We start from the raw sequence: 27,560 nt of genomic DNA on the forward strand, positions 1-27,560 counted from the left end.
CACTTGCCTCAGCCATTGTCAAGGGTGCTGATTTCTGTAATATGGGAACCAGGTGTCAGTTTTCTCCTGTGGCAAAGAAGCACTTCCTGCAACACAGAGGTGGCCTCTGTCTGGGATGCACTGTGACACTCTTGGATCTCCACATTCTCTCACCTTTGACAGGGACAACCATCAATTTGGTCCTTAATTGTGAGTTGGAATTTTCCCAACTATTTAGCAGGATCTTTGAAATCAAGTGGGATTTTTTTTTTTTAAGGTAATTGCATGATGAGGATTTTCATAGCTTTTGAAGGATCTTTTGAACCATTTGATGTTTCAGCAGATGAAACGGTGGAAGCTATCAAGCTGATGATAAAGGTATGTACTTTGTCCCAAGCCACTAAAATGTATATTAACTATGATTGTGCAGTATAGTTTAAAATGTACATAGATAGAGATACTATCCGGCATATTTTCAGTAAACAAGGAGCTAAAAACTATTTGAAAACCTCACTATCTGTAAGATAGAGTTTTAAGAATATGGCAATTTTGAATATGTTGGATGAGGAAGCAAACTGAGTCAGTAACTTTTCAGGAAAAAAGGTTGTTCATGGCCCACATATCTGATAGCATTTCTTTATTAAAAGACAACAACATGACACTACCTTTAGGCCATGAAAGTGGAAAATGCCAGTCATCTATAGATGTTTTGTTTGGTAAGCAAGCAAATAAAAAGAATCAAAGGGTTCTGGAAGCAGAGGACTTCAGCCAACTGTGAGCTGTGACTTCATTTGTGTTCAGAGTAAGCCAAGCTCAGAGAGGCTATCTCACCGAGGATCATAGCGCCAGAATAAGAAACTATTTGGATGCAGTATCTTCCTTACACTTTTTTTTTATAAATATTTACACTAAAATAAAATATTAAGTAAAATATTTAGTTTCTGATCATCAAATATTTAACTTGGAGACGGTCATTCCCAATGGCAGGGAAGCATTTGTTGAGCTGAGTTACATGATACATGGTTGATTTCCACAACCGGGATTTTCTAACCTGGGGGATCTTAACCTTATGTGTCATGGATTCCTTTGGAAGTTAGGTGACGCCTACGAAGTCTTTCTCAGAATATCTGTAAATACATAAGGTAAAATACATACGGATAAAAAAGGAAGCCTGTTATATTGAAGTAAAATTTTCAAATGATAAAAATCAAATTTGTGACGTAGAGGCATGGTGTAGAGAGTTTGCTTTATTATCCACTAACAGGTTCCAGCAGTGCATTTAACAACCATTACCCTTGCAAAGCAGTGACCAGTATGAATGACATTTTGAAATATCTGCCACACCAGTAATGTGACGTAAAAATGAAAGTATGTGTGGCTTTTTGTGTTTGTGTGTGCTGGGTATGGAACCTAGGACCTTGTGCATGCTAGGCAGACACTCTACCACTATGTCCCCAGCTCCATATTGGTGACTTTTTATTCGTGATAAAGTCACAGATACAGCTGACAAGTGCTACTTTAGTTTGTTGCTGTCGAGCATAATTTAAGGAAATTTTTAATTTCATTTAGAGTTCATGAAATGAAGACATAGTTTTATCCCATCCAAATTCTGTTTGTAAACTTCTTGGCGTGGTCTAGAGATACTTCTTCCCTTTGTCCCCAATTATATTGCTCAGTGGAGAAATGTTTTTGAGAAAGAGAGAGAAAGAGTGAGAGCTAGAGAGAAAGGCGGGGGTGGGGGGGTGGGAGAGAGATTACCTTTCCGGTCTACTAACTTAGAGATCTACTCTCCTCATAATATGCTGTTATCTTGAAGGATTATTTCCACATTCCTCTCTCAGAAGATGAACAAGGCAGGTGGTACCTGGAGCTGATGTATGCAGGAGCTGCTTTAAGGAACAGCTGGAGTCTTGCTGATGTTGGAATATCTTTCTGTTCGACTCTCAAATGCTTCATTAAGGTACCATGAACCAAATAACATTTGTGCAAGATGCCTGTCTCACTTTGTATTAAGTTGTGGATAATCCTGCCACAGTAAGTTGGTAACTAACTTAGAGGTTTTCTTTCCCTGCCTCCTCTCTGCCGTTGGCATAGCTGGTCCTAGGCAGGCTTTGTGTGCAGGGGAGTGACCTGGAGACCAGGCAGTTGCCCTTCTCTGCTCCCCACCCCCCACCTCCTTTGCTGCCTGTAAACATGAGCTCATCACAATCCAACATCAGAACAAGGCCCAGGGCAGATCTAGGATACTGGATCCGGTCCCTTCATGGGCCACGATTATTAGGGGCAGAGGAGTGAAGAGGAAGAAATTTGCAGGACAAGAGTGGCAGGGCAGTTTCCTCACCCAAATCTAGCCAAAGTAGTCATTGGGTTAGGTATGCTGCAGTGGAAGTAGCCTTTCCACTTAGTGTCCTTAATTAATAACACTGAATGTGCATGACTAGGCACTCATGAGCCCTGGAGGACTTTACAGAACCTATAATTATAAATATACAAAATTATGTGCCTAGATATTTCAGGGGGTCCTTAACTTACAACAATTTTTAAAGGAACAAGTCATCCAAAGAATTCAAGAGGGCTGCTCTAGGGTAGAAGCATTATTCTATACTCTTTCTTTACCCTACATGAAGACAGGAACCTCAAGGAGTTAGTAAAGTATTCATTTCCCACTAAACAGGGCAATTCTTTTATCATATTTATATTTGAAAGGTTTTCATGGTAGTAGAGAGTTAACTCGATATGTGTTTCAGTGAGTAACTAAAAGGGTGTTTAAAAGGAATGTTCTCCAACATTAAATAGTGAAGACAAGTCACAAAACACATACTGATTCTGCTTGTATGAACAAAATGTGGCTGAAAGCTGGGTCCTTGTCCCCGTTTCCAACCCAGTAACAAAGACAAGGTTTTGAGGAAATGGAAAGAGAAGTTTTATTGCTTTACTAGCAAAGGAGAAACAAGGGACTCCCATCCCAGAGCCTGTGATTCTGCCCATCATGGGAGCTGGGGGTGCGGGGTTACAGAGGTGACTCAGAGGAATCCCTTTTCCCTAGATTAGGGAGGAGAGATTAGGAAGGACACCAGAGAAGAGAGATGGGCAGGAGGAAGGAGGGAAGGAGGAGATGGACAGGGAGAAGGTCAAGAAGAAAAGATGGGAAGAGGATGTCAGGAAGGAGAAGTTTGGGACGAAAACACATGTCAGTTTTAGAGCTACAAGGGACAGAGTCAAACCATAAGTGGACCACTGTTACAAAACCCATGTTTATATATGTTTTGATGTTCTGTGAGCATCGTCACGTATTATTTTCCAGCTATGTTTCTTTGTGCACATGAGTTCTACCTTCTGAGAATCCGAAAGCTAGGGTCTCCTGATTTATTTTGGCATAACTTAGAAATACGATGATGCAAACCCCAAACTGAAGTTCAAAGACTTGTTGGGTATGCAGTTTTTCTATTTTGAAAGGTATGGTTGGTATTGTGCACTTGAAGTAAACCCAAGACATTTAGTTTTTTTTATTATTATTTTATTATGCTTATATTCTTGTGTGGATTGCTAAATTTGCTTAGGTGATAAGAGGGAAAGACATTAGGTAAATCTGCAGGCGATCTGACCTTCACTACATTTGAAATATAGTTATTTTCCAGTTTGCCTGCATGTCACACTTCGGTCAAAGTAGGTACATTTGGAGTAGGAGTGAATGGGGACTCAGTCAAGACTGGTGTGAAGAGAATGTTTCATCGACTCCTACGGAAGCCACAGAACCCGTTCTGTGCCTGTGTCTCCACATTCTGTTTACACAGGGTGGGTCCTGACAACCGAGGCTACTGTTGCTCCTATAGAACTTGGCATTGAGGGCTGGGGTCGTGGCTCAGTGGCAGAGCATTGGCCTTGTGTGTGTGAGGCACTGGGTTCAATCCTCAGCCTCATAAAATAAATAAATACAGATATTGTGTCCACTCTGCAACTAAAGAAATATTAAGACAAAAAACCATGGCATTGGGCACTGCAAGAGCCTAGGTTTTCCTGGCACGCAGAGGTGCTTCTGCACTGGCCCCTTTCATTCTGACCCATATTGCCCTGGAAATCACTGCTGTGGCTTTCTTCCCTCCTGTCACCCAGGGCCCAGAACAGTCCCTGGCACCTGGTGGTGCTGTGTCATGTGTACTGAATGAGTGAGTTCATGAGGATTTGAGAGGCAGAGCATGAAAGCTAATTAGGAGGGTCTGGTTGCAGCCCGGAGCTTCACAGCAAGGTGTTGAGGTGCTTTTCAGGGATTGGATCCCCACCTTTCTGTGACTTCCCCCTCCCTTTCTACTCTTGAGGCAAAGCACTTCCTAGTATCTGGCCTTTATCCCTGTCTGCATCGTGCTCTTAGTTTCAAGCAACAGAAACAAACCCCAGATGATTTAAGCCGAAAATAAACATATTAAAGAGCTTTTGTGTGATTCACAATCTTGCAGGGAAGATTACCAGGATCAGAGGTTACTCAACCAGAAACAATATCTAAGTCACATCCCAGAACTACTCCAGGAAGGCCAGACTGCAGCTGCCATGAACCTTTGAAGATGGTGCTGGAGTTGCTGTCAGCCCTGTGGCCAGGCCAGCAAGGCTTCAGGGCTGCCACTCCCCGAGTCAGCTGCTTCCTTGCCTTCTGGGCTCTTAGGTCCAAGGAGTGGGTAAGCAGGTGGGTCTCGGCCTGCCTCCTCGCACACCCAAGCCAACTGCAAAGGGGCGGCCATCTGCGTCTCGAAGAGCTGAGATGAGCCCAGCCTTCCTAAGACACCCTAAGTCTCCTTCAGACTCCTTCTGGTTTCCCTGGCTTCCTTCTGTAACCAGACTTCCCCCAACAAAGTGTCCTAATCCCTTCTGATATCCCTGGAATGTTGTGAGAAGCTGTTTTTGTGAGACTGAGTTAATGCGTGGAGTACAGAACTGACTGCCAGGCAAGTTGGAAACGTGTGTGCTATCTTGATAGATGGAAAACTGATTAAAAATGATACACATTTTAGCTTTCAAAAGGCACTGTGAATATATAAACACCAAAGTCCAGGAGAAGCATGGAGTTTTATATTTTGAATTCAATTTTATAAACAAGAACATGTATAAATGTGATTCTTCAAAATGTACAGTTATCAATGAGAATACATTTATAATAAACAGCTTTTTCTTTTGGGATGGGGGGCATGCTGGGGATGGACCCAGGGCCTTGAGCATGCTAGGCAAGCTCTTTTGCCATTGAGCTACACCCCCAGCTAAATGGTTATTTTTTTCTAAGAGAAACCATCACAAAAAGTATAGAGAGAATTTGGAAAAGAAAGATATTTCAGTTTCAAATCAGAGTCCCGTCCTGTCCAGGATGACTACCACACAAGAGGAATTTATGAAGACATCTGACCAGAATTCATTCAGTTCAACAAAACAAACACCATTTCCCCTTTTGGTTCACTCCGGAACAGTTGGGGCAAGTTTCCGCTGTCTTGGTGCTGCCACTCCAAAATAGCAAACATAAAAAAGGAGAACTTGACACAAAATTACAGCAGTGTTCAAAACTAGACTCAACTTCTGTTTTCTTTCAGCCAGTGTTTCTAAAACCCTTCCTATTTTATTGTTCATGTATGTGTCTGTATTTGCAGTGAGTTTGCTTTGTTCTTTGAAGTGGGGAAGAATGTCCATCCTATTTCAGGTATTTGTTTTTATTGGAAAGACATCATGCATGCCTCTCCTTGGTGTCTTGGTTGGTGTGTGGAGGGAAAGACCTGATTTTGTGTTTGCACCTCGTGATCTGGCATTGTTTATGCACTAAGTTCTGACCAGCACCCTGACTCAGTGTACTCAGCGAGGTAGAGAGATGCCACTTCCTATGGGGTAAGATGCTATAGTCAGCATCCCTGGCTCCCTATTCATACAACCAATATGCAGAAGTACCCAACTAGTGGGCCTCATTCAAATTCAAACCGAGTTTTCCCACAAAAGCAGAGTTGTAAAGAAGAATGAAATTATGGTGTTCGCTGGAAAATGGATGGAACTGGAGAACATCATGCTAAGTGAAATAGGACAGAACTAGAAATTCAAGGGGTAAATGTTTTGTCTCACACGCAGAAGGTAGAACAAAATAAGGAAGAAAGAAAAAAGAAAAAGTGTGTGCATGGTGGGGCAGGGGATCCCAGGAAAATAGAAAAAAGCCAGGCACGGTGATGCACACATATAGTTCCAGCATTTGGGAGGATGAGACAGGAGAATTGCGATTTTGAGGCCAGTCTTAGCAACTTAGTGAGGTCCTAAGCAACTTAGCAAGATCCTATCTCAAAAAAATAAAAAAAGGGCTGGGGTTGTGGTTCAGTGGTTAAGCAGTAAAGTGATTAAGTAAGTGGGTTCAATCCTCAGTACCAAAAAAGAAAGAAAGAAAATAGGAGATCAGTGAAGAGTAGAAGAAGGCAATGGTGGGAGATGGAGGCACGAATCTGATTGAAACTTCCCATGTACGTATATGAATATATCACAGTGAATCTCACCTTCAGGTATAGTCATAATGCACTGATTTTAAAAAACTATAAATAAAAAAGCAAAGTTTTTAAAATAGAAGATTACATGTAGAGTTTAAATAATGCAAATATCATTTAAATAGATGCATTATGAATGAAATAGGTCTGGGATGTCATTTGACATTTATTATTTACTTGTGTAGTCAAAGGTCCCTATATGCTCCTCCCCCTAAAAACTGACTCCCTGTAGGTGTTAATTGGGGCCTTGGGACCTGACAGCATTTGATTACTTGCACTTTTGGTTTTCACCTCTGTCAATGCTGGTACCTACAGGCTAGAGACAGGTTAGAAGGGCTTATCTTTTTTTTTTTTTTTGTCAGTAGAATTGAAATAGTTTTATTTGTAAAAAAAAAAAAATGCTTTGTTCTATTTCACTTTGGAAAAAATGGCATTTATAGTCAAAAGGCTTTCAGCAAATATTCACAATGCATATCCCATGAGAGGAGGAAGATATCTGGATGTGAATGAAAGGCAGAGGGCTGGGCATGATGGTACACACCTGTAATCCACAGTGACTCAACAGGCTGAGGCAGGAGGATAGCAAGATTGAGGCCAGCCTCAGTAATTCAGCAAGGTCCCAAGCAACTCAGAAAGACCCTGTCTCAAAATAAAAAACAAAAGGAGTGCCCCTGGGTTCAGGTTTAATCCCCAGTACAAAAAAAAAAAAAAAAAAAAAAAAAAAAAAAGCAAGCAAAAGACAGAATTTGTAATTTACAAATGAGTTGGGAAAGATCTCTGTTTTTCACAGATTCAAATTAGGAATTGTAAAACCTTAGTAAATAGTTACCAAGACCAGGAAGTTTACAAAAATTCCAGCTGATGGTACCAGAGGAGAGTGGAACTCAAAACAAATATTCATAGTCCTGGAATTGTGAGTGCTTCTTTTTTTGGGGAGTGGGAGGTGGGAAGGGTTACCAGAAATTGAACTCAAGGACACCTAACCACTGAGTCACATCCCTAGCCCCTCCATCATCATCCTCATCATCATCATCATCATCATTATTATTATTTTGTATTTTATTTAGAGACAGGGTTTTACTAAGTTTCCCACGGCCTGGCCAAGTTGCTAAGGCTGGCCTTGAAATTGCAATCCTCCTGCCTCAGCCTCCCAAGCCTCTGGGATAACAGGCATGCATGCACCACTGCACCCGGCCTGTGAGTGCTTCTATTTATTTATTTATTTTGATTAATATATGACATCAGAATGCATTACAATTCATATTACACATATACAGCACATTTTTTCATATTTCTGGTTGTATACAAAGTATATTCACACCAATTTGTGTCTTCATACATGTACTTTGGATGATGATGACCATCACTTTGTACCATCATTTCTAACCCCATGCCCCCTCCCTTTCCCTCCCACCCCTCTGCCCTATCTAGAGGATGGTTTTGGAGAAGATAATGCTGTGAAGTTTGCCCATCCCCCAAAAAACAAATACCAAATGTTTTCTCTGATATTAGGAGGCTGATTCACAGTGGGGCAGGGAGGGGAACATGGGAGGAATACAGGGGCTTATCTACCATGTGAACGTGGTATCATTCACGTGCTGTGAAGCTTCTCTTTGTCTCGTTTATGTGGCCTCATGTAGTAGCAAGTTAACTGGGGAGAGTAACTCAGGCCTCCTCTATTTTGTTTGCACATTATTCTATTCATTTGCTTTTCATTCTAAATATAAATTAGTACCCAGCCAGAGGAATAAAGATAAATCAGAGGGATCTCTAAAGAAATAAGGGAAAGGCTTGGGTTGTGCCTCAATGGTAGAGCGCCTGCCCAGCCTGTGCGAGGCCTTGGGCTCAATCCCCAGCACGACAAGAAGAGAAGAAAAGGACGGAGATGACATAGATATCATCTCCCCTCTTTTGCACTTAGCACTTTTCTGTTCAGCTTTGCAGGGATTTCTGCCTAACGCACGCATTCACGGACTGGCTTTGGCAGATCCAGCCTTGCACAACCAAAGGAAAGCATGGGCCTGGTGAAAGGGGAGGGCGAATATGGTTCTCTCTATGGGTACTGAGCAGTTTTCTGTGAAACCATCCTGCAGAGTGTCCACGCAGCTCAGCTTGTGGGGCTGGCCTCAGGTGAAGCAAAGAAGGTGGAGCCTGCCCCTGTGCTGGAGTCACTGAGATGTGCCCTAGATCCAGACACTGCAGACCTGACAGCAAGCCGCTCCTCAGGACTTTCTCAGAGCTCCGCATATAGATTCATATGATGGCACTGTGTACCTGGAGGGAGGGAATGGAATTAGTATATAAGAAAGTGGTGTCCAGAAGGGCCCCTTTTTTATATACTAATTTCATTAGGGACTGGAGGGGAGTTTTGATGGAAGGAAGAGGGTAAGGAAGCAGAAGGGCAAGATGCCAGGGCTGGCTGGAGTGCCCAGGAGGAGCTGGGCGCCCAGCTTCAGGAGAGCCCTGACGGGGCCCTCAGTGGCACACCCAGGCCACCGCAGGCCACGGAAGAGTCACTGTCCTCCCCAGTCTGCAAAGAGGAAGCGAGGCCAGTTTCACTTTCTGTTACAGAGTGGAAATGTGGAGATCCTCCCCTCCCCCGATTGCTGTGTTCCTAGTTTTAGTTTGTCCTGACTGACTGTGGCCAACTGAGGACTGAGACTCCACCAGCTTCCCATATCAACTCTGCTTCAGATGTCTCAGTGCCACTCGGTTTCCTAGTTGGATTGTAAAAGAAAAGGAACAAAGGACACTTAAAAAAACAAAAAACCAAAAAAAAAAAAAACAAACAAAAAAACCCCCCTGTATTCAGTATTTCCCTTTTTAAACATAAAATTAAATATACATGGTTATTGTATTTTTAATGAGTCAAGCTGCATAGACAGACCATGGAGAGTATGTAACAGTAAGAAAAACTTCCCTGCCCACTCTTCAGAGTTAGCCTCTCAGAAAGGACTTTTTAAGATTGACCCGAGGCTTAGAATCCACGGTCTTTCTAAATTAAAGTGCAGCACTGTGGAGGGTGTTTCCAAACTAACACCTGGGTAACCACAGCAAGAACGTAGGTTGTCAGCCTTCCTTTCGTGGATCTGGGTCTGTAGATAAAGGATGAAAGATCTCAGAGCCCGCAGTGTCTCCTCCACCTTGCTCAAAGCAACGGGACTCGCTAATGTGGACACAGAGGGCAAGACCAAGACTAGAGGTCAGAGTGCAAAGCTGATCCTGTCCCCCACCCCCCGCACACCCAGTAGAGGGAGCCTGAGGCCCTCAAGGACCCTCCGAGGGATTGGTCCCTTGTGCCAACCTCCAAACAGTGCATCTCCTCCTTTTCTTTCCCTTCAGGAAGAAGACAAGCCCACGCTGTACGTGTTCAATGCTGTGACCCAAGAGACGATGCCAATAATGGAGAGTGTTTCCCTTCTTGGTAAAACAGTGTCTGACCTAAGGACCGAGGTGACTCTGAGATGTGGCCTCCCTGTGAGCGTCTACTGTCTGCGGACCCCCGCTGGCCTGGAGATGTATGATCGCAACACCCTCCGGGACTACCAGACCCATCTTGGTATGGCCTCCGCGGTGGGTATGCTGCCACTCAGCAAGGGGTGCTTTGATCCCAGCCAGATTTTGGACTTTTTCGAAAGAAAATGGAAATCTGGATTTTAAAATGCAGTATATTGATTTCATTTACTTATTGATTTTAAAATAGTTGATAGTTACATAGTTTTAAAATTCAGCAGTATAGAAGGTTGTGGCATCTCTGCGTCTCCCAGCCCCTGCATGCAACCATTGTGGCCATGAAGACTGAGAATCAAAAGCATTTCTAAATTGAGTCACAGCAAATGGAGGAGTTGCTTCTAATCAGAATCCTCTGCCAGAATAGCATGGATATAAGTTATCAACACTTTGTGCCCTTGTCTGTAGACTAAGAAATAAGGAAGGTCTCAAAGTCCTGCCAACTCTTGTTCTTTTTTTCTTTTTTTAAAAAAAATTTTTAGTTATATATGGACACAATGTCTTTATTTTGTTTGTTTATTTTTATGTGGTGCTGAAGATCGAACCCAGTACCTCATGTGCCAGGCAAACGCTCTGCCACTGAGCTACAGCCCCAGCCCCAACTCTTGTTCTTGAAGCAGGATTTGTTGATATTCTCAGGTTAGAAGAGCAAAACTCAAACCACTTTATCTGTTTCTCTTTGAAAGTATATTTCAAGCATATACAAAAGTAAATCAAGTACATATTCTTTCCCCCTTTTTAATGCAAGTAGCAGCATATACTGTACACTGTTCTGAATATCTCTGTGTGCAATCTCATTCTACAATGTTACCAGTTACATAAAAACCAGCTTTGTAACATGGGAATGCCAGGATTCAGGGTGGAAAGCTGCCTTTCTTTAGCAGACCGGCATTTGCCCCTGATAGACTGCTTCCAACTGCTCTTTCAATACTGTAATCCAGGTCACGCATGGTACACCAGACGTCAATGAGAAAACCTCAGATCTCACAAGCCTTCAGATTTGCTTTAATCCTATTAGAAAATGATGTGAACTTAGGTCATCACTTGAGGTGAGTGAGTCCTTGCTGAAAGGGGCACAGCTGCAGGAAGGGCGAAGCTGTAAGACCGCTTCTCCCTACTATACACCGAGCTTTCTAGGGAAGTTCAAGTTAAGGGGTTTGGCTTTTAAAAACTGCTAAGTTTGTACTCATTGGTGCTTCTCCTGACCGTTGTATTGTCTTAGCATTATTCCTTCATGCAGTTTCAAATTGAGGCTCTCAGAACTTTGCTGTCAATTATTGTCCCCATTTTTGATCAGAGCAAGTAAAGTTGTAGGGTCTGTCCCCAGAGTGCTCCTCTATAGAGCACATGCCGGCTGTGCACGTTGGCTGGAGACTGAGCCCTCCCTCGGATATGCTGAGGGATACATGAGGCAGGATGCACTGTGATACTTGTCCTCAAGCAACTGTAATCTGGTTATTTAATGAAACATCAAAAGACAAAACAAAACTAGCATAAAGTCTGGATGATTGTTCTTTGGTCCTATATGGCTCAGATTATGCTGTGTCATTTTAGAGAATTCAGAAACGACTTCACAGATTTTTTTTAAAAAATTAACTTTTCTGGAAGTGTTCGGAGGACAACACACCAACCCTTAAAACGAGCCTCTGAGGAAAGAGCTTGAGGAGGAGGGTTTCAGAGACCAGGCTCAGGGTCAGCACCCTCTGATGGGCTGCTGTAGCTATCACGGCTACAGGGGGCCCTGGAGGACAGGCCAGGGGCAAGGGGCACGCCCTGCACCTCTGCTTAAAGCATAACCCATGCTCCTCGAACAGCCAGCACACCTGGCTTTAACCAGAGGGCGAAGGACCCTTAGCTTCTGTTCCAGATTTTCCCCTGTCCAGTCAATGAGTCATCCCCTCGGCTCTCAGGAGTTGACCCTTGACCCTTTTTCCAAAAGCAGTGGAAAATCCAGGTTTTGAAGAAGCAGTCAAGTCGTTGTTGAAAATCAAAGATGTAAATGGCCAAGCAGATATCCACCCTTGGAGCACAAGTAAGGAACCCAGGAACTTGGGAGACAGGGACCAACAGGGAGCCTTGGGGACAACTGCCTAAATAGGCCCTGCTGTCCCATCTGCTTTCCAGGGTGGTCCTGGGCAGTGTGGACAGGTGTGCAAGTAGACACCAAGCAGGTGCAGGTTTGGAAAGCTCTATAACCTCTGTGGGTCCCTCAAAAAAATAAGAATAGAGAATTAGAAGGCTAATGCAGAAAGGGGCCCCAAGCTTAAGTCTCGTTACCTTTACTCATTTCTGTGACAGATATGGGTAGTGTCATCTGGAGCAGCATAACATTTTTCAAGTAAATTTCTATTTTCCAACAGAATTCTTAAGCTTATGAAGAAATTCAATATGTGACAAAAAAGAGCATTAAAGACCAACTGGGATGAAAAGATTAGCCAGTAAATGGTGCTTACTAAACTTGTTTAGAAATTCTTTGGATATTCAAAAGTTGAGCATTAAAAGAAAACCCTTTGATTGTTACGTTTGATCTTTGAAAAATTAGGGCTACTTTATTGTAAGGAACTGATTTGATATAATAATAATATATTATATATTATTATATCATATTATATAATAATAATAATTCTAACAGACAGGAAATTAAAGTAGAATAAAATACAGGTCTTGACAGAGGTGCCCTACTGATATTAAGGAGGATTGAGCTAGGGATGGTGGAGTCCCTGAACCTAGGGACGGATGGATGGGCTGGGAAAAACCCAGCTGCACATACCTAGAGAGGGCAGTGGTGGGGGCCTAGAGTAGGCAAGTAAGTGTGTCTGGCAGTTGATAAGTACGAGCCATTTATCAGTGGAGGCAAAAGATGAAAGGTGCCATACAGCAGGGCTGGATTGTTGCAGATCAAGGCCACGTGCTTGCCAAAGTCATGTTAGGACAGAAGCAGGAGTGAGTAGGTGCAGCCTGTCAGCAGAGAGGGGAGAAGACACACAGAGACATGGAGAGTATAAGGGAGAGAATCCTGGGTCCTTGGGGGGGAGAGGGAGCAGCCCACCGTGAGCAAATCTTGGTTGTTCATGCACATGAGGGACTTCTTGCAACCCCAGGGCACAATTAAAACAGACTGGATGAGACCTGGTGCTTGGGCTCACAGTTCTCCACTGGCCTTTGTCAACTGGGTATTCTAAAGCTTCTGCAACATATGTTCAATGATAGAGAGTTTCCAAGCATATATGGGAACCAGAGGAAGAGCCCCTTAACCTATCTGGACAGGTAAGGAGAGGGTATAGTTAATGAAGCTCTTACCTAAGGGTCCAACAAAGCCAGTTTGCTTAGTTTCCTTTTCCAAAACCACCAGCTTCAGTTTACATAGTAACGTATATCTCAGCCCTGGATCAACGTCCACAAGACTGCTTTAAGAGGGCTGCAGAAAACTACAGCATTATATGCCCTGGCTCCAGAGATGAGAAAACAGGAGTGCACTCAAGCTGAGTGGCTCTTCCAAAACCCAAAGCCTAAGCTAAAAATACCACCCTGGCTCTTTATCCCAAGGTTACTTTCCAGAGTGTGTCCAGCTCCTGCCTCTGTTGGAGGAGAGCTATCATTAGAAGTTTTAAGCAATGCGGAAGCACAAGGACAAACTCGAGCTGTGACCCGCCTCTCTGTGTCCACAGGCACAACACTACGTTTGGACGTCTGGGATGGATGGAAGGAGTTTCTCATGGGCTGCCTCCTTGGGCAGAAACTCAAAGTCCAACGCTATTTATCCAGAGAAGGACCAGTGCTCAAGTACGAGAGAGGAGGCAGATGCGGAATTAATTTAAGTAACTTTTCACTAAACTTCCGTCAGACCGTGAGCTGCTGTTTCCTCTACACCTGGGATGCTGCTCCAGGCGGGTTCCACTGCACACAATATTACACGTGAGGCATTAGCTGGCAGCCCTTGGTGATGGGTTGCAGTGATTAGAAATACTAATGAAACAGGTGACGTCAGTTTGATTTGGATATTGGACTTCTAAATGTCACTTTAAAACCTGAGACGATAAGTATCTTGCCATTCACTTTCCAATCAATTGGCTGAGAACGTGATCCGCCCCTTCCTAAGCTCACTTGTAATTTTTTTAAAGCGCATTTCATACAAGCAGCCAGCATTTGGCCACACACAAACTGTACCTGGGCGGTGAAGAGGGAGGCTCGGGAGCCCTCCCAGGTATCACTGCAGCCAGCAGCTGCCCAACTGCACAAGCCCCAGTAACCCTGAGGTCCGCGTTCCTCCGCGTTTAGAACAGCGCCCCCTCGTGGGAGTTCAGCCCTGCTTATAAAAGCGCAGGCACTATCAGGAGCTCTGAGGGCTTGGTGAGGGGACAGATGGGAAGAGCAGCTTTCACCGTCTCATGAAATATTGAAGTATTTTACATGCATTTCTAATTTAGGATGGTGATGAGTCTCTTGTTTCATGTTCTGAATCCAAAGAAATGTCTGTTTCACCTTGATGCCTTTAACATAGCATATTTACTAAGTACACTCTTTGATGTGAGCACTGTTGCATGATTTTGTCCTTAGGACAATATATGAGGTAAGTATTTGTTGTCTTGTAGAACAGAAAGGAAACTGAGGTTATGAAAAGTCCCCAATGTCACGCTGCTGTCAAGGAAGGGCACAGCAGGATCTTGGATCCTGACAATTCACCTCTAGTCTTCGTGTGCTCAACCATCTCCCCTGGACTTAATATTCAAAGTCCGAGAGCTGAGAATGTACATGATCAAGATGAAAATCTCCTTTAACTCCTCCACCCAATCAACAGGACCCAGAGGTCCCAGGGGGCTTTCACAGCTCATTCAGGAGCAGGCTCCTCATCCCAGATGAGCACTTGCTATGTACTAAGAGCCTAGGAATACAGCAATAAACAAGGCCTCACCTGTCTTCAGCAAGGTTAACATCTAGTAGGGGAAACAGAAAATAAGCAACCAGTTGCTGGAGAAGCAAAATGAAAAAAATGCTTGGGAGTCCAACTCCAGTGCCCACGTGCCTGGGAGCCAACCCTGTTCCTTCACAATCAGCTCCATAAACACGGGGAGCAACCTAAACATCACATACCTCAGCCTCCTGAGAAGTGGCAGCAATAATAGTATCTACCCAGAGAACGGCTTTAGAGATGAAGTGACTCTGTGGTCATAAGGACTCGAAGAGTGCTGCAGGCCTGGTCAGAAGCCTCGAGGGTCAGGCTTCGCGGCTGTCACCGCCCGTGTGCTGTAGGCTGTAAGCAAGGCTCAGTGCAGCCTGGCCGAAGAGCATGTGGGTGGACAACTTGCTCCACTAGGGATCAGCGAGGCAGCTTGAAAAGGGAGGTCCTGGTTGAGACCTGAAGGACCAGCACCCAGGGGGGTGGCAGGTAGGAGAGAAGACGAGGATCCAAAATAGGTGTCAAAGCCGAGCAGCAAGAGGGCAGGTTCATGGAACTGAACGCCTTTCCTCGTGGTGGACTGCAGATTGAGAGGGAGTTGGTGGCTGGTGGCTGGAAAGGTGAGAGACCAGTCTACACAGTCCTATAGAGGAATGGAAAGGGTTTGGACGTGGTCTCTCGGGGATGGGAAGGCTCTGAAGGGAGGGAAGGGGCAGGATGGGCTTGGCATTTAAGATCACAGCCCCGCCTGCCGTCTGTGGAACAGAAGTAGATGGTCAGGAGAAGGTGGCTGCGGAGCCAGGCCTGTGGCAGGATAGGGGGAGCTAAGGACGGACTGAGGGTAGGTGTGGGAGGCAGAATCAGCCCCTGCGAATAACAGACTAGGTGTGGGAAGAAAGGAGAGAAAAGGCAAAGAAACTCTGAAGCCCCCGCTCTTGGCTTCAATGATGGGGTGAACGAAGAGCTGCTGGCTGGCCAGGAGGGGAACCTCAGAAGAAGAGCAAACTTGGGAAAGAAGATGAGGAATTCAGTCACTGACACAGTGAGCTTGAAGGGCTTATTTGGACGCATCAATCAAACTGTAGATGTCTGAAGGCAAGATGTGGCCCAGGGACCTGGTGTCACCAAGGCAAGGATGATTGCCCAGCCACCCAGAGGTCCCAGGGGGCTTTCACAGCTCATTCAGGAGCAGGCTCCTCATCCCAGATGGGTCAACTTCAGAGAGGCTGCCTTGCCACGATGACTTTCAAAGTTCAAGTGTGAAGCTGATGTGTGCATAAATGCCAGCACCTTAACTCCATTTAGTTATAACCTAACTGACCCCTGTGCTCTGGGCAGAGTGTGTTCCCCATCCAGGAAAACACATGGGAAGCTGCACGCACAGCAAAAGGCAGAGGCTGGTGTGCAAGTAGAGACAGGGCTACCTGCGTCCAACTTTACAAGGAGTTCAGTTTCCCTGCCCACGTGTGTCCTGGACAAGGCTGGGCCCACTCGAGGTTTGCCTCCCTCACTCATGCCTCTGAACCGCCTTCACCAATCCCCAGCTCATGCCTTGGGAATGTTGGAAGGACCAGGGTGCACAGTATAGTGGAGATGACAGAGGACAGCAAACAGGAGTCCAGGCAGGGTGGGGGCCATAGGAGGCAGGGCTGTGGCTCAGGAGAGTAGCAGAGAATTGAAAAGACAGAACACATTACTGTCCAAATAGCAAGACAAACACTGAGCTCTCAGATGTCTAAAAGGCGTTGAATTGCTTCCAGTAACTTCCTTTTTACTATAAAGCTTCACAGTTGTCCTAAGCATTTGATTTTTACATTGACATCCACTCCAAGAGAACCAGTTAGAATCATTTACCTGCTGGTGGGAGAAGAGTGGGTATCAGCAGGCCTGTGAATCCAACCAGGTACTACTATAAGCCTTTCTTAAAACAGCGTCAAGGTCAACGTTATGAAGAAGTGAGCACTTCAGCAGAATGTCTTGTGAGTGCCAGGTGACCCTGCTTTACTGACCCTTCCCCCACTTGCTTCCCTCCTCCAGGTATCAGCGGAGGGTTGCCCTGTACATTGCAGCCTTCTATGGCTACGCCGAGCTCACTGAGTGGGCCCTGAAGCAGGGTGCGCGGCCCCACGAGGCAGTGGGTGCCCACCCCTATCGAGCATGGTGCCACGAAGCCCTCCACGTAGATGTCTCCAAGTGCCCCATTCATGCAGCTGCAGAAGCAGGCCAACTGCTGGTTCTGAAGACCTTTGTCCACTGCAGTGTCCTGTGCCTGGAATGCAAAGACCCAGCAGGACAAACCCCCCTGGCCATCGCGTCCAAACACAGGCATAAAGACTGTGTGTTGTATCTGCTGAATAAAATGTGGTCCACGGTCTCGTTTCTGAAGATTTCTGTCCCAATGAGGATTTATATTAAGATAAAACAATGGATCCTCAGAGCTCAGAGTCACAGCCTTCGCAGGAGCCAGCTGTGCAGAGCCGGGGTCCGTGGGGCGAAAGTTGGAGATATTGTGATGGTGGATGGTTTCACCCAACCCAAAATGACCTCCAAGAGCTGGCATAAGGCTGGGAACCAGGACTCACAAGGCAACTCCAGCAAGCTACCGCCTCTCAGAGGACACGCTACAAGCAGGAAGCCTGGGGACTCTGTGGCAGTTCCACAAAGGGATGCGGGAGATGGGTCCCTAGTGTTGCCTCCACTGGTAGATGCGGATGCATTCTCTGAGTTACAGAGACATCAACAGCAAAGTCAGATAAAAATTACCTCCACAGCTTGGAGGAAAGAAGGGCGCATGAAAAATGCCTACCTCCCCCAAGTGCCCCTCCCCCCCCTTTCAAGAACGGGGTGCTCGCTCCCCTGTTACTCCACAGGGCGCAGTGAGGACGTTTTACTGAAGTCCTGCTTCGCATCTTTCCAGCAGCACAGTGGGAGGACTCCCAGGGAGAACGCCATCTACTGCTTGGCTGTGGCCAGGTAACATTTCCTCTGTGAACACACAAGGGCAGGCCTTTGATAAGGCAGGTCTAGTGTAGAGGACGTTGGTAAAGCCTCCTATGCCACACGCAGTACTAACATAAATCGCTTCAATGCAGCCATACCCAGCCCCAGGTCCTCATCTTAGCCTGTGTCTAGGACACAGTGAACTGAAGTCACCGCCTAGTCCAATGTGTGAATGCATCTCCGTGCATGAGTGGGTTCTTTGTCTTGCAAAATTGAAGAATGAAATGCACAGACACAAGAGAGCACAGTAACAGGCTTTATCAGAGCAATAGAAAGAAAGCAGAGCTTCAGAGAGAGAGAGAGGGATCCCAAGACAGGGCTGCCAATGTGTGCCTGTTGTCTAGGGGGTTTTATGGGCTTGATCTATCCCTATAGGTGATGGGTGAGATATAGGATTTGGAAAGGGTCCAATTGACACTCTTTATTTTGTCTTCAACAAATCTGGGGAGAATAGTTTCAAACTTTTATTAACGTAAGATGGGGATGAGGGGTTTTAGGCACAACAGAAAGTGCTTTAGAGGAGCTTTTGTGGTTGGCCATTGCCAGGGGTAGGGATAGGGGTAAATAAGCAGGAGCTTTGTGGTTGAGGCTGTCAGGGGCTAATGATGGGTGTGCTCCAGACCCGACATCTCCTTTCCTTCTCCTCTGAGACCCCATCTTGGCTGCCTAGGGGTGGCCCATCTTGGCTGCCTAGGGGTGGCCCATCTTGCCCACAATCTGTAAATGCTTTACTCCTCAACCATTCAAGAGTCAAAGAGACACACAAAAAGCATAGTGTCTCAGGGCACAGTGGCACGTGCCTGTCATCCCAGCAACTTGGGAGGCAGAGGCAGGGGGCTTGGCAATTTAGGGAAACCCTGTCTCAAAGTAAGAAATTACAAAGGGCCAGGAATATAGCTCAGTGGAAGAGCAGTGCTGGGTTTAATCCCTAGAACCCAAAGAAAAAGATCATAGTATCACTTAGATCAGTTGCTGGTGCTTATTTCTTTTTTGAAGCTGATGAGAAATTGTTAGTTATTGTCGAGGAAAATAAATAAACTTGAAATATAGGATGGAGACATCAAAGGTGTCATGAAAGACTAGATGGTAATGAAAGTGGAAGAAAGGAACTATTTAAAAACAAATTGAATCACGAAAAGTTGAGTTGAGGGCAGGGGATATAGTTCCATGGTGGAGTGCTTACACCTAGCATGCAGAGGCCTGGTTCAATCCCCAGGGAAGGAAGGAAGGAAGGAAGGAAGGAAGGAAGGAAGGAAGGAAGGAAGGGAGGGAGGGAGGGAGGGAAGCAGGGAGGAGGGGAAAATTTGGGTCATTAGAGTTCACTGAAAACAGAAGTCTTAGATTAGATCTTTGGTCCTACCTATTACTTATGAGGTATTATTGGATGCAGATATTAGAGAAGTATAGTTTTATGAGGAGCTTTTCACCTTAATCAATGCAATGAGAAGGAAATGGAAGAGAAAGGCCAGCGCGCCTTTTGCAGTTGGTCTTGTCGGTCCACTGGCCTTCCTTCAGCTAGGTGTTGCCACCTAGTGGTGAGAGTTACTTGGGCTGGAAAATGCACAAGATCCAACCTGTTGAGGTTGACAGTAAAAGAAGACTTAATCAACAGCTTCAGTTTGTGAGATATCTCTGCCATCTAAAATCCTAGAAAACTACGAGGAAATTAATTAATACAAAAAAATCATATAGCCTGTCTTAAAATCAAGATGTAAAACACAAGAAAGGAAAAATGGATTTATTGTATGTTGAAATGAGTTTATTTTGCAAACATTCAGTAAGTGTTTATATGGCCTGGTGCAGGGTAGGCATAACAGAAACATGTACGAGTATGTTTTTTCTTCGTTTCTGTGGTGCTGAGGATCACAAAACACTCCACCACAGAGCTACCTCCTCGGCCCCAGAAGTATGTGCTTTTGAGGCAAGTGTGTATAGGTTCAGCTGAGAGAGTCTTCTGGGGTGTACTGTGCGGAGTGTTTCCTGAGGGAGGAGGACGTTGAGTAATAAAATAGACCATAAAGTGCACAAGGAACACTGATCTCCCAGGTATGGCTTGTTGAATTTTTATTTACTTTTTATTTTTATTTCATACTGGGGATTGAGCTCAGGGGCACTCAACATTGAGCCACATCCCCAGCCCTATCTTGTATTTTATTAGAGACAGGGTCTCACTGAGTTGCTTAGCGCCTCGCCTTTGCTGAGGCTGGCTTTGAACTCACAATCCTCTTGTCTCAGCCTCCCCAGCCACTGGGATTGCAGGCTTCTGCCACCACTCCCGATGGCTTGTTGAAGTTTTACATTTGCACGTGTCCATGTAACCCCCTCCCCAGACAAGATGTAAGTTATTTCCAGCATTCTGAAAATTTCCTTCATGCCCCTTTCCCGTCAATAATCCCTCTCAGATATTTAAAGACATTTGAATAAAAGTTGATTTCTTCATGTTTATAAATGTACATATATGCTGTTTAATTGAATCCAATTAAGGGAATTTTCTTTTTCTTCCTTTACACACATTAGTGTGAATACTTCTTCAAGTCTGGAGACACTGTAGTTTAGTGGAAAGCAATCAGGCTAATTACATCCAATGAGCATAAGCTCTTTCAAGGAAGATTTTGTTTCCTTTTGTGTAAAAAAGTTTGGAAAATATAATAATTCCTCCCAGATAGAGCCATTATTTTGATCTCTATGATTGACAATTAGTTTAGTCTGTTCTTGAACTTCATATGAAGTTCATCATATGGTATGATTTTAGGTCTTTTTTTGCATACCAGTATTGCCTGTGAAATTCATTAGTGTTTGTGAATATGATTTTTTTTCTTATTTTAATGTAATATTCCATTTCTATGTGGTATTCCACATCCTAATTTATTTATTTATTCATTTTCTTATTGATGGGCATTTGGCTTATTTCTAATTTGGAGGCTATTTTGAATAAATATATAGTATTTTACCTTGTATATGAGCTTTGGAAGACATTAGTTTTTGTTTCTCTGGAATGGAATTTCTGGGTCATAGGGTAAGTTGATGTTTAGCTTTAGCAAACACTTCCAAAGAGCTTTCCAAAGAGGTTATACCAGTATGCTGGGGTTTTGATAGATTTACCTCATGAGTATTGGAGTTATCACAGGGAGGCAATGCAAGGTCAAGAAGGAGATTTCTCGGAAAACACCTACTAAGAAAGGGCTTCATGCTGGGCACAGTGGCACATGCCTGTAATCCCAGCAGCTCAGGAGGCTGAGGCAGGATGATGGCAGCCTCTGCAACTTAGCAAGGCCCTAAGAAACTTTTGTTTAACTCTGTCTCAAAATAAAAAATAAAGGCCGGGGATGGGGCTCAATGGTTAAGCATCATGGGTTCAATCCCTGGTACCCCTCCCTCCCACGAAAGAAAGAAAGAAAGAAAGAAAGAAAGAAAGGAGGGAGGGAGGGAGGGAGGGAGGAGGGAAGGAAGGAAGGAAGGAAGGAAGGAAGGAAGAAAGAAAGAAAGAAAGAAAGAAAGAAAGAAAGAAAGAAAGAAAGAAAGAAAGAAAGAAAGAAAGAAAAGGGTTCAGCACAAGGGATTCCTGGGAGTGGTGGCCAGCCTCGCCAGCCTTGCTGTGCCTGGCGGTCACTCCAGCATATGCTCTTTCCCTTTCTCTTTTTCCAACCCTTTTCTTTTCCCTTTAACCATGCTCTACCTCCCCATCCATGTCTACCTGAAGCCCCTAGTCGAGCTGGGAAGCCAGGTAGTCTAAATGACCAGTCCAGATCTTGTGCCCAAAAGACACACACATGAGGACTGGACATGCACACTTTGAAGGCTACACACACTCTCATGAAGCTACCATCATGGCCAGAAGATGGGGAAGAACCTAATGTAGTCCTTCATGGTACTGACCAGAGAGTTGTTCAGGCTAGCATTCCCGATTGTCTGGGAAGGTCAGTCAGGACCTCAGACAACTTATCTGGCCTCAGGCGAAAGTGCTGAACCATGCACTCTTTGGGAATTCTCCATTCAGGTTCATGAAAATATTCTTCTTAGTATTAAACCAAAGATGGTATCACTGTAGTTAGCACCGACCAAGTGCTCCTAGGAGTTTGGGTTGGTGTGTGCTTATGGCTGGTGCCCACGATATTGACCAAAGCCAGAAGATCATACAGTCTTATTCCTTTGTCTAAAGGACAGTGTAGGCTTCACATGCATCAAGGGACACCTCTGAGCTCTAATGTCCCTAAACCCTCCTCATTGCTGGTCAGCTGATTCCAGTGAGGTTCCTGGGACTTGGAAGCCCTGTTTAGTGAAGAGTCCAAGGCAGGGGGTTGGGATGGAGTGGCAGAAGGGAGGGTGATGGGAATGGGAAAGACAGTGGGATGACAGGGGATTGGTCTGAAAGGTTGAGTGTTGGAATGGACCAAGAATGGACAGTAACCCCAGACACCGACTCTGAGGGCTCCTGTGCTCCAAAGAAAAGGAGAGCTGTTTTCTTTAGTTTTTAGTAAAAAGGCAAGTCTTACATCTTTTGTTCATGTTTTGGGATCTCCAGCACACAGAGGCATAGAGGAATTACCCAGTAAACAATTTTTCAACGAATGCAGAAAAGCCAGGGTTCAAACGCTAGGGAGAGAATCTGATGTGCTCTGACCAAGGCGGAGCTGGGGTATGTGTCAGAATGAGGGAGAGGGCGCATCAGCTTCAGTCAGGTAGGCTATGGGGAAAGGCTAAGGAGCCTGGGGGTTGCCTCAGGGTTTTGTGGACAGGCTAGATGGGTTAATCCACTTCAGAGGGCCCAGGGAGATGCAGCCATCAAACAAAATGGAAAGCAGAACAAAAACGTTGAGACAGGCAGACACAAACCTTGTTCAAATGTTTAAAACCCTGGGGTGTCTATGCAAAGTTCCTCCCAACAAGCTGAGTGACAGCCCTTAAAAATTCTGCAGGAAAAAAAGAAAAAGAAAGAAAAGTCTGCAGGATTTTGCCAAACCAAAGGGTTGGTGGTGGACGAAGGAACCCTGTAGAGGCGATGACATCGTCAAAGGTGTTGCTTTGTCAAAGGGCAAGAAATTTAATTTTCAGGAAAGAAAGTGGATTGGCAAAACGCACCTGGAGGGTTGCAGAGAAGTTGGCTGAGAGGAGACTCCAGGTGGACACCCACACTGAGCAGCGTCCTTGTGCCAGGCGGACAGTAAGCTTCTCAGTCTCCTCTCCATGGGGAGGTGTTGGGTGGGAAGGTCTCAGAAGCTCTTTTTCATAAGGTAATTCACAGAGTTTGTGAGTCCAGTAGAGAGATGTAGGAGGCCACTGGAAAAGTGTGGGCCGACTGTGCAGGGTAGGACTGGCTGAGACAGACTGTGCAGGGAGTGGTGGAGACCGATGCTGAGGAAGAGGAGACGGGCCGTGGGAGAGAAGCTGATGGGGCATGGCCTATGAAGTCTGGTCACTGATGGTATAGCAGTGGCGAAGGAGGAAGTGAGTTTGGTTTCTGGTTTTGGGGATGGCAAGGATGACAGAATCAGTGTGTTAGAGCAAGGGTACTGTGAAGCAGACAAACTTAGGAAGGAGATAAAAGACTGTTCAATTGGAAATCTCTACAGGATAAATACTTTTTATTTGCTAATCGGAGATTTATAACTTTTAAGAAAGGCCAAGATTGAGGAGTCACACATATGGGAATTGCAGCAAGGAGTAAATGAGGCTTCCTAGGGTGAGGGTGTAAAGAGAGGAAGACCGCAGGCAGAACCTCGAAGAACCCCTACATTTTAGGAATGTAAAAGTCGTCCGCTGTAAATCAAATTTGCCTCCTACAAAGTAGGTAATCATATTCAGACTTACAGTGTTTTTATTAGGTATCTAGCCAGAGAGTAAATATCATAAAATATTAAGTTTCATTGCATTTCAGTTAGATTATCAAAAAAAAAAAAAACTAACATCACTGTAAAAAAAATACCCTAAAGTGTATTGGGTGGGGGTTGGAGAAGTGGTCAAGCGACTGGCGAGATACAGGGATGCCTAGGAAGGACGAGCAGCTTGTCTCCACCCGGAGAATCCTACCCGACATGAAGGGCTTTCTGCTTTCAGTTGAGGTTTATAAATTTCTAGTATTGACAGGAAAACATAATTTCCACAGATCACAAGGAGCTGGTTTTAGACAGATTCTTATTTCTGTTTCACATCGTACCCATGTGGTAAGAAAAACTAGCCACAGCTGCACATTGATCTGAAGACTGAACCTCCTGGAGAATGATGTCTTGTTCTCTTGCAGTGCCTTTAAGGAGAAACGATGGCTTCAGCAGCTAGGAATAGCAAGAGCCCTTGCCAAAAAGAGCATTTCCCACCTGACCACCCACAGAGGCCTGGCAGCCGATGAGAACCCTCCAGAAATGTTGCTTTGAAAATTCAGGACGACCTTAGTTTGGGCAAAGACCTATTCCTGCAGAACTCCAGTTCTTTTTTTTTTTATTGGTTGTTCACAACATTACAAAGCTCTTGACATATCATATTTCATACATTAGATTGAAGTGGGTTATGAACCCCCAATTTTACCCCAAATGCAGATTGCAGAATCACGTCGGTTACACATCCACAATTTTACATAATGCCCTAATAGTAATTGTTGTATTCTGCTACCTTTCCTATCCCCTACTATCCCCCCTCCCCTCCCCTCCCATCTTCTCTCTCTACCCCATCTACTGTAATTCATTTCTCTCCTTGTTTATTTTCCCATTCCCCTCACAACCTCTTATATGTAATTTTGTATAGCAATGAGGGTCTCCCTTCATTTCCATGCAATTTCCCTTTTCTCTCCCTTTCCCTCCCATCTCATGTCTCCGTTTAATGTTAATCTTTTCTTCCTGCTCTTCCTCCCTGCTCTGTTCATAGTTGCTCTCATTATATCAAAGAAGACATTTGGTATTTGTTTTTTAGGGATTGGCTAGCTTCACTAAGCATAATCTGCTCTAGTGCCATCCATTTCCCTGCAAATTCTATGATTTTGTCATTTTTTATTGCTGCATAGTACTCCATTGTGTATAGATGCCACATTTTTTTTATCCATTCATCTATTGAAGGGCATCTGGGTTGGTTCCACAGTCTAGCTATTGTGAATTGTGCTACTATGAACATCCATGTGGCAGATTCCCTGTAGCATGCTCTTTTAAGGTCTTCAGGGAATAGTCCGAGAAGGGCAATAGCAGGGTCAAATGGTGGTTCCATTCCCATCTTTCCCAGGAATCTCCAAACTGCTTTCCAAATTGGCCGCACCAATTTGCAGTCCCACCAGCAATGTACAAGTGTACCCTTTTCTCCACATCCTCGCCAGCACTTGTTGTTGTTTGACTTCATAGTGGCTGCCAATCTTACTGGAGTGAGATGGTATCTTAAGGTGGTTTTGATTTGCATTTCTCTGACTGCTAGAGATGGTGAGCATTTTTTCATGTACTTGTTGATTGATTGTATATGCTCCTCTGAGAAGTGTCTGTTCAGGTCCTTGGCCCATTTGTTGATTGGGTTATTTGTTGTCTTATTGTCTAATTTTTTGAGTTCTTTGTATACTCTGGATATTAGGGCTCTATCTGAAGTGTGAGGCGTAAAAATTTGTTCCCAGGATGTTGGCTCCCTATTTACCTCTCTTATTGTTTCTCTTGCTGAGAAAAAACTTTTTAGTTTAAGTAAGTCCCATTTGTTGATTCTTGTTATTAACTCTTGTGCTATGGGTGTCCTATTAAGGAATTTGGAGCCCGACCCCACAATATGTAGATCGGAGCCAACTTTTTCTTCTATCAGATGCAGAGTCTCTGATTTGATATCAAGCTCCTTGATCCATTTTGAGTTAACTTTTGTGCATGGCGAGAGAAAGGGATTCAGTTTCATTTTGTTGCATATGGATTTCCAGTTTTCCCAACACCATTTGTTGAAGATGCTATCCTTCCTCCATTGCATGCTTTTAGCCCCTTTATCAAATATAAGATAGTTGTAACTTAGTGGATTAGTCTCTGTGTCCTCTATTCTATACCATTTGTCCACCCGCCTGTTTTGGTACCAGTACCATGCTGTTTTTGAAACTATTGCTCTGTAATATAGTTTGAAATCTGGTATTGCTATACCGCCTGATTCACACTTCCTGCTTAGAATTGCTTTTGCTATTCTGGGTCTTTTATTTTTCCATATGAATTTCATGATTGCTTTATCTATTTCTACAAGAAATGCCGTTGGGATTTTGATTGGCATTGCATTAAACCTATAGAGAACTTTTGGTAATATCGCCATTTTGATGATGTTAGTTCTGCCTATCCATGAACAGGGTATATTTTTTCCATCTTCTAAGATCTTCTTCTACTTCTCTCTTTAGGGTTCTGTAGTTTTCATTGTATAAATCTTTCACGTCTTTTGTTAGGTTGATTCCCAAGTATTTTATTTTTTTTGAGGATATTGTGAATGGAGTGTTTTTCCTCATTTCCGTTTCAGAATTTTGTCGCTGATATACAGAAATGCCTTTGATTTATGCGTGTTGATTTTATATCCTGCCACTTTGCTGAATTCATTTATTAGTTCTAGTAGTTTCTTTGTAGACCCTTTTGGGTCTTCTAGGTATAGGATCATGTCATCTGCAAATAGTGATAATTTAAGTTCTTCTTTTCCTATTTTTATGCCTTTAATTTCTTTCGTCTGTCTAATTGCTCTGGCCAGTGTTTCGAGAACTATATTGAATAGAAGTGGTGATAGAGGGCATCCCTGTCTTGTGCCAGATTTTAGAGGGAATGCCTTTAACTTTTGTCCATTCAGAATGATGCTATCCTGAGGCTTAGCATAGATAGCTTTTACAATGTCAAGGTAAGTTCCTGTTATCCCTAGTTTTTCTAATGTTTTGAACATAAAGGGATGCTGTCCTTTGTCGAATGCTTTCTCTGCGTCTATCGAGATGATCATATGGTTCTTATCTTTAAGTCTATTGATGTGGTGAATAACATTTATTGATTTCCGTATATTGAACCATCCTTGCATCCCAGGGATGAATCCTACTTGATCATGGTCCACAATTTTTTTGATATGTTTTTGTATTCGATTCGCCAGAATTTTATTGAGGATTTTTGCATCTAGGTTCATTAGAGATATTGGTCTGTAGTTTTCTTTCTTTGAGGTGTCTTTGTCTGGTGTCGGAATCAGGGTGATGTTGGCCTCATAGAATGAATTTGGAAGAGCTCCCTCTTTTTCTATTTCCTGAAATAACTTGAAAAGTATTGGTATTAATTCTTCTTTAAAGGTTTTGTAAAACTCCGCTGTATACCCATCCGGTCCTGGGCTTTTCTTGGTTGGTAGTCTTTTGATGGCTTCTTCAATTTCATCCATTGATATTGGTCTGTTCAAATTGTGTGTATCCTCCTGACTCAGTCTGGGCAAATCATATGACTTAAGAAATTTATCGATGTCTTCACTATCTTCTATTTTATTGGAATATAGGTTTTCAAAATAATTTCTAATTGTCTTCTGTATTTCTGTAGCATCTGTTGTGATAGTGCCTTTTTCATCCTGTATGTTAGTAATTTGAGTTCTCTCTCTTCTTCTCTTCGTTAGCATAGCTAAAGGTCTGTCGATCTTTATTTTTTTGAAGAACCAACTTTTAGTTTTGTTAATTTTTTCAATAGTTTCTTTTGTTTCAATTTCATTGATTTCCGCTCTGATTTTAATTATTTCTTGCCTTCTGCTAC

At 44.0% G+C, this 27,560-nt stretch overlaps 1 protein-coding gene across 1 annotated transcript; it reads left to right on the forward strand.

The window, feature by feature from the left end:
- Positions 1–267: 267 nt before the first annotated feature.
- Positions 268–24,248, forward strand: ANKUB1 (ankyrin repeat and ubiquitin domain containing 1; the record flags this gene model as incomplete). Its single annotated transcript, XM_081301821.1, has 6 exons — positions 268–357; positions 1,796–1,939; positions 9,816–10,032; positions 13,652–13,766; positions 16,918–17,853; positions 24,119–24,248. The coding sequence occupies 6 exons, from the start codon at positions 268–270 to the stop codon at positions 24,246–24,248; spliced, it is 1,632 nt and encodes a 543-aa protein (XP_081157947.1).
- Between the last annotated feature and the right edge of the window lie 3,312 nt (positions 24,249–27,560).

This window comes from Spermophilus citellus (assembly GCF_964194105.1).
Source record: "Spermophilus citellus genome assembly, chromosome: 7".
NCBI lineage: Eukaryota > Metazoa > Chordata > Mammalia > Rodentia > Sciuridae > Spermophilus > Spermophilus citellus.